At 37.3% G+C, this 14,420-nt stretch overlaps 1 protein-coding gene across 1 annotated transcript in view; it reads right to left on the minus strand.

Annotated features, from left to right (window-relative positions):
- PUS10 (pseudouridine synthase 10) overlaps window positions 1-13,460 on the minus strand; it is a 30,611-nt gene extending 17,151 nt beyond the window's left edge. The window contains 6 exon segments of the mRNA XM_010171769.1: window positions 771-785; window positions 788-890; window positions 2,965-2,999; window positions 9,714-9,800; window positions 11,457-11,723; window positions 13,335-13,460. Coding sequence (XP_010170071.1) covers window positions 771-785; window positions 788-890; window positions 2,965-2,999; window positions 9,714-9,800; window positions 11,457-11,723; window positions 13,335-13,460 — 633 coding nt within the window.
- Window positions 13,461-14,420: the final 960 nt, after the last annotated feature.

Genomic DNA, 14,420 nt, shown 5'->3' on the forward strand with positions numbered 1-14,420 from the left:
CCATGATTGCAGAAATTTTACATTCAAGGTGATGGTGTTTCTGAATTTGTCTGTCAACATCTGAATGTCATGTTCAGTCAATGCATTCGAGAATCATTTTACAAATGTTAGTCAGAATCTAAAATTTGAAAACAAGGTTTGAAAAAACATTTCTATTGCCTACTTACAAGTACTGCAGGTTCCAACATGCTTATCTCTAGCATTCATTAAAGTGAACAAGGACCAGTCTTTCATCTTTCAATACATTTCAGAAATATATTTTATCCATAGAATTTAACATGCTAACAACCTGAACAATTTATCTCACAGAGCAGTAACAGCATTGGCAGTAATAGGAGGGCAAAGAAGGAATGTGCGAGTATTCCTTACCCTCTGGAAAAGAGAGATCCTGGAAAATGAGAAAACTTTTCAGTTTTCAGACTTTTTCAAGTCTCATTGTTAAAAGGAGGATGGCAGCCCAAGAACAAGAGATTTAGGAAAACATGGCAATGGTTTCAGAAGATGCAATGATCTATGTGTACAAAAATGAAGACTGGATCCCTCAGTATTGAGTTTTGGAGAAGTCTAGTTAAAAGAACTTCCCCCCTGTTTTCCCCTCCAGTGAATATAAGAACAGTGCAACTTGTTTATCTGTTAATGAGGGGAAAAAAGTATCTATTTTTATTTTTTCCCCTCATATATATAAGTGTATAAATATATGTATTTACACACAAACACATAAGAAAAAAAAAAGAGAGAGAAAAAAAAGTGTTTTCTTATTTATACGTCACCTTTCCATCAGCAGGAAAAAAAGAACACCCAACTCTTCTGACAACTGGGGATGAATAATCCACTTATAAGCTTCTTTCAGCTGAACAACGTCATCCTTTGCCAAGGAAAGGCCCAGTTTTCTGAATCATATACACAAAGAAATAGTAACTTGCACAAGGGTCTGTCAAAGATAGATACATGACATACAATATTTCAAGACAAACTTAAGTAACTAGTCCCAGGTAAACAAGCAATACAGAAATAAAAAAAGAACAGAAGTACTAAGCATACAGACCACAGCATGAAAGAATAAAAGGCTGTTCCAAGACCTCCTATAATGGCACTGAATCTTTGTGTTGAATTAACAAAGTGTTGAGGAAACATTAAGGCCAGAGCAGGATTCCAGGTAAGATGATTCCCAATAAACACAGAAGAGTTGAGCAGGGAGTAGCTAAAGGTGTAGCTACTGGAGCTACAGTGAGCTCAAGCCAACTGGGGACTATGTTGCCTCCTCCCTGCCTTTGGCCATTCATTCCTGCCAGCGCTTGCATGCTGCCACTACACAGCATGGTAAGTAATACCAGTCCATTGATCCCATTTAAAGCCAACCCTAATCCACCAAAAAAAAAGTTTTGTTTTTCAGCCAGATCAGTGAGATGACCAGCTCTCCCAGTGGTCACATAAGCACTGATGTCAACACAAGAAAGACAGAAGAGGCAAGACCTTTCTCATGGTAAATCAACATCTAGTTCAGCTTAAGCAAACTGAGTATCGGGATACAGGCAGCACCTGTGCTACTTGCTACGGAGCTCCAGCCTAAATAGTATCACTTTGCCTTTTTTCTATTTGCCAGTGTTTTTTTCACTAATATTTAAAAAAAATTATTTTTTTTTTTCTGTGTAAAAGAACATGCACTGAGGAAACTCATGCCATAGCTTCATGATAGATCAACAGTTGCAAAAGTCCCAGAGTCTACCTGGAGAAGAGCTGATAAAGCAATATGCACAAAAATCCTTTGTTTAAAAAAATAAAAATCGTTAGACTTCTTTTTATTGTTAAAAGGGCGATCTAGTCCTTCATTAAAGGAGAGTATGAACTCCAGTGGGTACAAACTCCTAAAAGGAAAAGCCCAGATGACAACGCCAGTTGACGTTCCTGGGACAGGCTCAACTACCTCTGTAGGTACAAGACCAGGTCTCGACACCTATGTCTTTGCCTATGAAGAGAGAAATTAAAAGGAGCAGATGCCTGTAAGGATACCAGCATATAATTTCAAACCACTTGTTTGGGAACTTACAAAGCAAAGCACATGTCTTCCTATACAAATGGCACCAGTGGTAGGTTATGTGGCCAATATTTGCCCTACAGGATCTCATCTTCTCTCAAGCAATTTAGTGAATAATTGCTTTTAAATTAGTCTCCATGTAGGAAGTGATTCATCACCTTTTAGTCTAGCTTTCTTGAAATGGTACTTCTAGCCAAGATGGCTGCCACCAAAGACTAGTTCAGTATCCTCAAATTACTTTGAGACAAGTGGATTTCTTTCCTCTTGCCCACAAAGACAATTTATCCATCCAAAACAGCTCTAACATGTTGTCATTCAGCCAGGAATGGGAGTGTCCCAGAGTAGACAAAGAATCAAGCGTTTAAATTGAGGTCAAACCAGGTGAAAAAAACAAACAATCAAAAAACCAAATCAGCTGCCACCTTATCCTTTGTAAGCATCAAGTAAACTGGACAATAGTATCATAACAAGACTATAAAATCAACTTCTTGCCTGCTCAACATTTATATAGACAAATGGTGTCTACATAAGAGTTCTTGTCAGACATACAGCAAAAGCTATGGACAATGAAAAAAAAAAATTAAAAATGACAGCACATCCCAATTATGAATATCCTTATGATTTGTTTTGAAAGTACAAAGTAAGTTAAAATCTTGGCCAAGGACATAGAAAGTGAGCCTATATATTCCACAAGTGTTAGCAGAAGTACCTTTATATGAAAGCAACTGTCTTGACCTCAAAAATATAGCATTAACTGCTTGGTTAAAATTTTCTCTTAACACACATGTCTCAGCAGATCCACTACATTAAGTGGTTTCTTATTTCTACTATGCTGGAAAAAAGTTATACTAAGGGTATCTTTCCTTTCTCTAAATCAGGAAAACTCTCTAAAAGAAGTGGTATGAGGGTTGCCAAAAGAAATTACTCACCCTATTTCCTGGTTTACCAGCAGCCAAGCAGCACACTATAGGTCACCAGTCATGCCCAGAAAGAAGAGAGAAAAAAAAAACAAGTGAAATTAAGGCTCAAAACTCCCAACCATTTGAGAGACTGTTAGCTGAAGGAAAAAATGTTTTAAAAATTCAGGACAAAAAGGAAGCATTAGGATTTTAATTTAGCTTTTGCTTTAGAAGTAGATAGAACTGGTTGTTTTTATTTATAAGACATAACTTTGCAATTCTCCTCAAATCCTACCAGGCTTTAAAAAAAAAAAGATCAGGCTGCATTAAACACACTTTGAAACTTGCTATTAACACTATAACTAGAAAAAGACTCTGACAGCCTAAGTCAAGTGCAACTAATGGTTATCTACCATACAGAGAAATGAAAAAAAAAAAAAGTGTCTAAATGGATGGTATATGAAAACTGATTTGACTTATAAATTTAAAAAAAAATCAAATTCAGATATCATCTATTAAAAAAACAGGAAATAAAAGACATACTTGGTCTTCCAGCGATCACAAACCCTTTCCCTGGGGATTACCCCCTTATTTAAAGCACACCACTTATTTTAGGAGACATAGGCTGAATATGAGAAAGCTGAGGAACAGAAGCAATAATTCTAGAAATCAGAGGGAGCTTTTGGTACAAACGCTTCAGTTCACTAACAGTTATTTATGACACAGCACACACAGGAATGGCTGGAAGATGTGATCTGAGAATCATCGGCAGATTCAACCTTGAATTCTCCTTCTTTGTTTCACAATTGCCCTGCTCTTCCTTTGTGCAGCTCACCTGTGAATGCCACCTTCTGCAGCTCCTGATACACTTCCTTGAGCGGAGGTTCCAAGAAGTAATATCTGCTTTACATGTTTGATCATAGGATAATTCAGGGACCTCAGCATACCTCTAGCCAACGTTGTGCTTATAGCAGGATCAGCTATGAAATCAGGCAAGGTCGCTCAGGGCTCTATCCATTGAGTTCTTGAAAATGTCCAGTAATGTCTCTAGCCAACCTTGTGCTATAAGGTTGCTCAGGGCTCTATCCATTGAGTTCTTGAAAATGTCCAGTAATGGAGACTGCACCACCTCTCTGGACAACCTGCTCTAATGCTTGGTTGCCCTCCATCCACACATTGTAAATACTTCCCCAAACTCTACTCCTCTCCTCTAGCAGCCTTATATATGTAAAGAAACATAATATAGCAGGCCCCTTAGATGTGACACTGCCCGGGAAAGAAGACCACGGACCATCATTTAGGTGTCCCAGCCAACAAATGGAATTTAGCAGTATAAGAATTAACAATGGTTATAACAAAGGTCAAAACAAAGGAACTTCTTTACAGTGAGGGTGATGGAGCACTGGAACAGGCTGCCCAGGGAGGGTGTGGAGTCTCCTTCTCTGGAGACATTCAAAACCCGCCTGGACGCCTTCCTGTGTGATCTCATTTAGGTTCCTGCTGGACTAGATGATCTTTCGAGGTCCCTTCCAATCCCTAACATTCTGTGATTCTGTGAAAAGCAGAATTAAAATTACTAGTGGTATGAAAGGACAATAGAAAAATCCAAAAGTAAGCACAAAGGAGCAACAGCCATTAAATCAGCGCAACACTAACAGACTTGAACAAATTTAAAAACAATCAAGAAATTGAAAACTTCCAAACAATATTGCTTATGCCAAAAGCTTCCAAAAGCATATCTTTCCCAAACTCTGCTCTGGGGAGCCAAACATTTTAGAGGTGCATCTCTTTGCAATCTCACTCACTTCTCTTTGTACTGACATATTATTTCTACAAAATGATATCTTACTTCAGTGTTGTAATTGTTCAGCGCTTTGGGCTTTAAATTTTGCCTCTACGTGGGCCAAGAGTGAGTGCCATTCTCTGCACCACAATGAAAACACACCTTACTAAACTGAAGTGCATTACAGTTAACCAGAATTTAAACTTTGACCTCAAATGGCCTTTCTATTAGTTCTTTAATTAAGTGGAAAAACCAGTGATGTTGGACACAGGTATTCAGAAGACCCATACAATGTTTCCATTTGAACAGAATGCCTATTGGTGCAAAAGCAACTTATGAGAAGAGAGAAACTCCCCTCAAAACTTCCTACAACCAAGCAACAACACAATAACATTCTCAGTTCTTCCTCTACTAACAAGAACAACAACAAAATACATTAAGAATGCCAGGATGCCACTTAACTAATAAAACTGGTACTGTCAATACATAGTCTGGACACCTAGTCTCACCATCCTCACTGAAGATGAATTCCAAAAATCAAGTTGTTTCACTTGAAACAACTACAATGAAAAAAATAAAAATCAGTAGTTTTCAATCTGTGGACTGCAGACTACTATTAAAGTGTCAGAGAAAGGTGACTCCACACGCTTGTCGTACAACCATGTATACATACGTCATGTTCAAAAGAGCTGGTATCTCAAAAGCAGTGAACACCACTGATTTAAATTCTTCAGAATTTTAAATCTCTTCCCTGTCTTTCATTCTTCATATATCGTGTTTGAAGAATAACTCCCCTCAAACCCTGTCAAAAGAATTACTGTCTATTGTCAAGGAAATAATTCTAATAAAGACGTTTGAAAACATGTATCAAACTTAAAAGAGCAGAGCCAGGATCACATCACCTTTTCACTGATATCAGAAGGAACCACATCATAGATCTCTTTTACATGCTAATAGAGGAACTCAATCAAAAATATGTCTATTATCCTTCTTTCAGTACATCTAGCAAGAATGAGGGAATCCTAAAAACAATGCTAGAAATATTAAGGAAAAAAAGGGAAAGGGATGGCAGAGAGAGGACACAAACTTTGTTAGATACACAAAACTGCATGCTACTGAACAAAATAAATATGGTTGTATTGATGGAACACTGTTTACTCAAATTCATTGTGATTCATTATCCTGCATATGTAGACAGTATGAGTAAGACTACTTCACAAAACATCATGAAGTATATTGTAATCTTGTTTGCATAATAACCCAGATAAAATCATAAATAAAAATAGTTTCCAATTGAAATTCCTTGAACATAACTCTGAACTAGAGAATATGACAACCATAGAACTGGGTCTAGAAATCTGCATTTGACAAATGCCAAAGTATAAAAATCTCATATACCTTGATTTAAAGCACATGTAGATTTTGGTACTCAGTTGGGTGGCTAATCTCACTCCTTTCCCCTGTTTTACTGGGGTACAATTACAAAATAGAGAAAACTTCTGCATGCAAGTAGCTATGCTAAAATGGGACCACAGGTTCAAATTCCATCTCTTCTCTCTTGACTTTAAAACTGAAAGAGAATTAAAGAAATTACTTTTCCCCTTCAATTAAAAGGAAAAAATAGATTAGGGTACTTGTGAGCAGAGAAGCCAAAAGATCCCAAATTCCAAATCACATTCAACCACCAAGCCAGCTAAACCCCTCTACTCTCTCCCAGCTGTATGTGAAGCAGGGGATCAGATCCCTCTAGTTCATAATTACTTTATGTTTGTGAAGTGGTTTGAAAATGAAAAATGCTCATTACAGAGCTCAAGCCTGCAGGGCAATGCTTAACAGCAAATATATTCCTGAAATACACTAGCTCAGGCACTATATTGATTACAAGCCGCAGGATATTATTCTAATGCTATCTGAGGGATCACAGTGGCAACAGTTGAAATACCATGTGCAATCCCAGCCACAGCATTGTTTCACTGTATTAGAAAAGAGCTTCGAGATGGGGAATTCCATGATGAGGTATACACAGTCCTACAGGGAGTAATGACTACAGATGCTATTTGCATCGATGTCCTTGTAGCAAGTACCAGGATGATGGATCACAACTGAGACTACAGACACAGCTAACAGTCACCCTTTTGAAGGGCATGACTCACTTCATATTCTAATATAGTTGTCTGACATAAACTTGGGACTCTTGTATTTATGATTTATTTTAATCAAATATCCTACTTGTGGAAAGAGGTGACAGCTTCTTTACATTACAGATACAAATACTATGCAAATGTAAATTTTATGTCCCACTCTTCTTCAGCTCCTATCGTACATTTTTAGACTTGGCAGGGTGACAACTGTCATAACTAAATTAGTTGAAGGTAATATTAAAAGGCACTTTCTAATTTTTTGTTAAAAAGAAGTCAGAGAAAATCTGTGTGTCATATAAAAGGTCAATGGGAAAAAGGCTGTCTTTGGGGTGTCTTTTTATGATAAAATTACCCATGTTCTTGTACAGTGAGGTTCAAAGAATTAAAAGCAGAATTTAACAAAAGATTTCTTTCCAACACAAAGCGCTTTGAGATATTGGAGGTATTTGGAGATATTATATTACTTGCTGCTGTTCTGTAATTGTAAAACAACAACTATTTTTTAACAACTATTTTTTTAAAGTGATAAATGGATAGATGGTAAATAAACCCCCATGATTATAAAGAGGTTCTTTCTCCACCATCACCCACTTTCACCCCTTCAGTCAGAGCACAGCTACAACAAACAGCTGGTTTAGCATTTGGCAAGACTGAAGGGATGGAATAGAAGGGACAGCAGGAACTTCCCAATGCAGACCTGCTCCCAGATGAATCAAAACTGTTTCCAAAAAGAACAGATCTGATTTTGGAGCTTCCTACTTACTCATCTTACTCCACCTATTCATTTCTGGACTCAGACCACAATTTTTATTCCCTTAGTTCTACCAAGCACTGTAGTATTGTTTGTTTGCTTGAACATAAAGACAAGATACCCTGAATGAAGCAGATGGACAAGTTAAAAATTACATCTCATCCCTTTTATCAAACTAACAATTTATTGCACTGAAAAGACAGTTATTCTAAAGTACTAAATCTGAGTTTCTACCAACTGCATTTGCCAAGTCAGTTTTCCCAGTCCACACAGTCTCAGTGTATCATCAACATTGCACTCAGCAAGAGGAACTCTCTGAAGCAAACTATTATTTTTTAATTCCATTTACAGCCAAGGCTGCCTCAAAAGCAGACAGAAACACTTGCCCTACTTGTTTAGGGTGAGAACATCACTGAGCTAGAACTGCAATGCAATAACACCCTCTACCGAGGCATTCTGGCAAAGACCCACAAGAAGGGTGAGGAAGAACAGCAGCATCAATTTTTTCTCTCTTTGCTTCCATCTTTATATAGCTATGCCAGGGGGGCAGGGGCAGTGGAAAGGACGTTATTTTTAAGCTAGATAAACTATAGCTGTCCAGCTAAAGATGCATAATGGAAATGTATTAAGAACTTGATAACATGGGAATTGCAGTTGGGACTGTAGCCAAAAGATTCTGTGCATCACTGTGTTTTGCTCACTGAGGCTATAGTGCATATAGTAAGGATAGTCTAAGTAATGACTAGCATAGGTAGAATGGAAATGGAAAAGACCTGATCAACAGTACCCTAAAAATATTAAGGCTACTCTTTTTTTAAACAACTAAGCTTACACCAGGCATGAAGTTGGAGTAAGTTTGACCTACATTTGGAGTTTTACAGAGCCTCACAGGCACACAGGCACGCATCCATATACTCACCTAGCCTGACAGTGGGTTTTTGACATACCTCATTTTTTGGATGACCACAAAATCAAATGAGAATAAGGGCAGTTCATCCAGCTAGAAAGTACAAAGCAATTTGTTCTGGTATTATTTTACCAGACACAGCAGCAGCTAAAGCAAACACACCAACTGTGCTTAATTTCACATGGGAAGTAGAAAATGTTATGTTCAAGAAGACTTAGAAGTAGAATATAAGTTATCACAACACAGCTATTACACTGGTATTTGCATGAGATGCCAGAACTAACAGTACAAATCAACACTGTAAGTGTAGTAAATTATTTAACAATGAAACTGTGTGGGATGAGAACAGACGTCACCACAGGTTTACATATAAATCCAAGAAGACCTACACTTCTTCCTGCCATGTTCACTGAAGCTTCTACTCCATCTTACCACAGCACGCATCTATGGTAAAGATTGACATGCTGCACCTTAGAATTCTGCATCACTTTATATCAGAAAGCAGTGAAACACTGTACAACACCTCACAACCAAGAAAAAATTGCTTAGTATTCTCCTTCAATTAAAAAAAAAAATATACCAGGGTTATATATTTCTCCATGTTATCATTATCCTCTGTAACTAAATGACTGAAATGTAAAAAAATTAAGTTTGATTAAAATTGCCATCTAAATCAGTAGTTTTACAACTGCTATAAACTGTAGTTTTACAAATCCAGACTTTCAACAATGCCTGACAGGTGACTATTAAAATGTGTACTATCACATAATTTAAAATGCTGAACAGTTAAAGAGTTCATCTTCAAATTCCTTCATTTGTATTTTGCACTACCAATTATAATTTATTTCAGGAAAGGCACCAGCTGTGCAGTTCCTTCTCCGAGAAAATCCACAAAGCAGAGCTGGCATCTGTACCAAAGGGAACAATACACCAAGAGCTTAAAGAAACTCCTTTTAGATTTTCAGATGTAAAGTAACTCCTGGGCTAACTGAAAACAGAAGTGACTCAGACACTTTATTTATTAAAACAATACTCAGCAAAAAGGAAGGGGAAAGCAGACTTCACTTCTAGCATGTGCTTTTCTTTTTTTTTTTAAACAGTAGCAATTAAAAATCAAACCACCTCCAGCTCGTACATTCCACAGTTACTTTCTTTAACATGCATTTAAGTTACAAAGAAATATCTGTAAACACTTACCTCCCTAACAGAAAGCTGTGGGGGTAGTGACACAGAAAATACAAAACTGGTGAACTGGTAGTCAGCAATATTAACCTTTTGGCACACCTGCAAGAGAAGGATTTTAATATTAAACCACAGCAATGGAACTGAGTTGATAATCTTTTAGGATATTCTTTATTCTAGTGTAATCACTGTAAATCCATGTTAATACACATTCAGATAGATGCTGAACATACAAACCAGAGTAATCCCTAACAACATATTGAAATACAAGCTTTTTAGTTTTGTTAAAAAAAAGAAGATACTAATAAACTGTATCCTTATTGCTGTGGCATTATGAAACAACCAAACTCACCATTTTAAGGTTGAAACAAATTGTATACTGAAATCTTAGCACAACAAATTACACCACAGTGACCAAAGGCTAGAACAGCTGACTCAAAATGTTTTCTTCATGGCACTGATACCATTCTATGACAATAAAAATGTTTAAGGTCCTGAGATAAGACAGGAGCAAACAGGTATCCACAGTATTAATCCATAATCACTGTTCATCATTAAAAAATTATGCTTCTCACTGGAAATAAAGTAAGAACCCCAGCATGCATCAAACATTTTGAAGTATGGTAGCAAGCGCTGATGGCTAGATGTCGCTACGGGAAGTAAGCTTAAACACAAATGGAGAAGTAGTCCAAAATGTCAATTATTTCAGTAAATGTTAACAAAGACTAACTCTGAGCTTTCAAGGTGAAATCAACATCTCAGATAATGAAATTTTCTTATAAAATAATCAGTTTTTGTGGTGCCTTAACAAATGCTGTCAGATTTTCCATTGCTACTCAAGAGAGCAACTCTGAAACAAGTCTTAAAAGTAGATTCAGTTAAAATATATATACTTTGTCAATGGAAACAAAAAAGAAACATTGTGCACTGCGGCAATAGAAACTATATACCATGCTTTCTGTTTAGTCCCATTTTTAGGTATATTCATGCTATTAAGTTGAATTATTTTTCTATTAAAACTTGCTAAAACATCCCAAACTCAAGTGTGACTTTTCTAGCTGATATTTCAGTTTGTCACATAAGCAATTTTATTGCTCAGATATGATGTTTGCAACACTCATTATGCCCAGATTCTCTCCTAACTCATATTTTCTCCATTATCTACAGTCTGTTGTATCACCAAAACATTTTCTTTCTCTGTGGCTTTCTAAATAGTAGTACACATTAAAGACAGACTCATGCTATATTAGGAACATGTAGTTAAGCTGAAGAGCACAGCATTTGATGCTGCTTCATTTTGCCTTCATACAGCAAAAATAAAGTTGCCATTTACAGTGAGGTTTTCCTTGTAAGCTAAGCAGCTAGACCTCAGGTTATCTCCTAAATTCATATAAGTACATATCTGAGTCCTTTTCTTAGGAAAATGTGCTCCTAGCACTCATCCCATTGCACCTGCACTGATATTTTTTAAAAAAAGTTATGTTATGCCAAGGCTTGGGTAAAATATGGTCCCACCAAGAAATGTTCTTTGCCAGCTGCACAGGAGGAACACAAACACTGACAAGGAGCAGTACGTAGTTGAATGGCGCCATCTACACTTCAAATATTCAAAACAGGTAAACGTTTCCATTTGTTTTCCAGTATCTTTCAATTGTTTAACGGCAGGGTGGTTTTTTAATCACCAGGTCTATACTCTAGACCCCAACATACAGGAGCTCCAATAAAAGTACACATAAAGGTTAAGTATTGGTTATTTACCTTTTTAACAAAGTCAGCCTCACAGAACTCCTGAAGAATTCCCAAACACACATTGCAAACCTTCACAGCCGAGTTTTCCATTGCGGTATTTTCATCATTAACTGAAGGAATCTGCTGGAGTGCTCCATTGTGGTTCACATCATCAGGCCCTTCTTCTGCGTGTTCAAGTCTCATTCTCTTACAAGGCGGATCAACTACGTCAAAACAAACTGTAACTTCTTTTTCTTGATTATTTTTCAGAAATTCTTTTAAATCCTTCATCAAATCCTAACACAAACAGAGGAATCATACTGTTGTTGTTTTTTCCTCTTTTCTCTAATGCTGTAACAAGCATTTACAAATGCAATTCTAAAAGGCAGTACTAACCACCAACCACTCCAGTTTAGCCTTAGTGTATGTAATTAATAACTTGGAATTTATACCAGAAGACATCTACACAATAAAAAAAGCTCTAAGCTGTATTTCTCTCAAAATGTTATCCAGAGAAATTGAATTTTGCTGAATACTTCCTTCTCATACAAGAAGAGCGAAAACATTTTACAGACCTGACCTGCAGAAATGCATTTATCTTTAGCCCCATCGCTATTCAATGAAAATACATATTTAATGCCTTTTTGTCATTTGTATTATGTCAGAATTTAATTCCTCCAACTCCATTAGCCCAGATTACTAGGAAGAGAGTTGGCTAGTATAGTATGAGAAGAAAAGGGAAGCAGATACAGGTGAGGGTGAAATTGAATAGGAGGAAGAACTTTGTATAAAGAGAGAAGCCTACAAAAATTAAAGCATGTGCTGGTGAGGAGAGAGAAGAATTACCTGCGTGTCTCTAAATTTTAGGAAGGATGACAGATAGAGGCAAGACATAGTTCAGTCAGAAAGATTTATTAAAAGGTGTTCAGTAACAAAGACAGCAGTTACTGTGTTGTTGCAGCTCAGAGGAGAATTAGGTAGAGATGCAAAAGAATAAAAAATGGCACACAGAATGAACACTCCTCAAATGATTGATAGAAAATGGGAAAGGATAAGGAAGAAAGACGTGAAAGATGAATTCTGGAGAGTCTGAACTTGAACAACGGTGAAACAATCAAGACAGACACCAGAAGATGTAAGTATAAAGTCAAGGGATTCGACTAGGTGAATGGAGATGTTTATTTGGGACGTTTTATTTGAGACCTCTCTATACACAATGAGACAGGTCTCAAGAGAACCAATGTGGAGGAGGAGCAAACAGCCAAAACCAAGTAGAGGAGTATCTAATACAAGAACAAAGGCAAGAATGATTGTGCACAGCTAGGAAAAAATTGAAGAATGCTGAATTTGGGCACTAAGGTCAGTTAAAAAGGGTGCCTAATAACTCTGTGCTTTATTGAAAAAGGAAGATTTTTTCCTTAACCTGTGCTCCACAATTCTTCAGTTACATCCCCCTGCCAATTCTACTGAAAGAATAAGTATGAGGCAAAAAAGTCTGGAGCATAGATGGTTCCTCCTCTGCACTAGCTGCACTGCTCACCCTTCTCCTACTTATTATATCAAAGAAAAAAGGACAGAGGGAACAGTCATGGCTGCTCTGCTTCAAAAGTGATAGGGCCAGGTTGTGCAGAAGCTAACATGCCGTTTTCTGGTGTTTTCAGGGAATACATAGCAACTTTAACAGTCAAACTTAACATCTAACTCACAACAATTGTTATATTCTACCACTCTTGTAATTTTTCAAAATTGCACAGTGTAGCAGCAGGTCATTTTTCATAACTCATTTTGCAAAGCGTTTTCCTCTCAGGCAAAGAGCCCAAGAATACAACATCCTTCTCCTCCAAGGTAGCACAAAGAACACTGCATTCATATATTCACACATTCTAATTATGAATACAAAGAACAAACCTTGTATGGACGTCTATAAAGTGTCTGTGATCCCACACAGCAGAACCTCAAAATACATCGTGGGCAAGTGCCAGTGTTCAGTAACAGCTGAACAACTGGTCTGTCCTTTTCTGTTAGTGAACACATCCTGGATGATTCTAAAATTAAACAAAGAAAAAAGCTTAGAATAAACACAATTCAGCAACTCAACAGTAAAAGGACTCACTTAACTGCACCATATTTAGAATCACTGGAATATTTTGTCCTCTACATATAGTTAGGATATATGTTTGTCCTAAATCAAAGGCACAACAGAATCGGAAGACCAACCCAAAAAGACCACTGACTCCAGGAAAAGCTTCTGTACTTCCTAGAAAAATCTGACGTCAAGAGTTCTGACAAAGGTATGCTGAGCTTTTGCCCAGAGTTTTATCTTTGACAAAAATGCATTACATGACATGTTACACTTTACTGAATGGAGAAGGCAGGTAGAGCCAAGACATACTGAGACAAACGTAAAATGGAAATTTCTTCTAAAATTGTAGCAACTGAAGAATCAATCTGGTAAAATCACAGGGGGGAAAAAAGAACAAAACAAACCAAAAACAGATGCCAACCCCTTTTGTCATACAAAGCCCTAAAGGCAAAGGAAGTATTTTCTATCCATTAGCTCCTTCAATTTTTTCAGAGTTCTTATTTCTCTGCCGTTTTGTGAGAGATCTCATAATACTTTTTTTCCCTAAATGATTATGGCCAATTTGTTTTCCTGTCATTCCCTCTGCCCAGAACTTTAGAACAGACTAATTTCTTTGGCAGAAATTTAATAATGGGATAGAAATCTCGGGATTTATTTTAATTTATTTTTTTTTAATAGAGAAAAAGAAAGATTCCCAGTGAGGTGCTCACCTTTACTGGCTATCTAGGAAACTTGAGGATTGACGCAAGAATAACCACAGTTGTTCAGACCAAAAGTTCAATCAGTCCACTGTCACCCAGAGCCGGGACAAGCAGATGCCACAGGGTGCGCAGGGCACCCACCTCCACCTCCAGCCTCCGACTCTCCCTCCCCACTGAGAAGGGGAATCCAGCAGAGCCCCCTCCCCGCCC

The sequence above is a fragment of the Antrostomus carolinensis genome, unplaced genomic scaffold (genome assembly GCF_000700745.2).
Source record: "Antrostomus carolinensis isolate BGI_N321 unplaced genomic scaffold, ASM70074v2 scaffold20537, whole genome shotgun sequence".
NCBI lineage: Eukaryota > Metazoa > Chordata > Aves > Caprimulgiformes > Caprimulgidae > Antrostomus > Antrostomus carolinensis.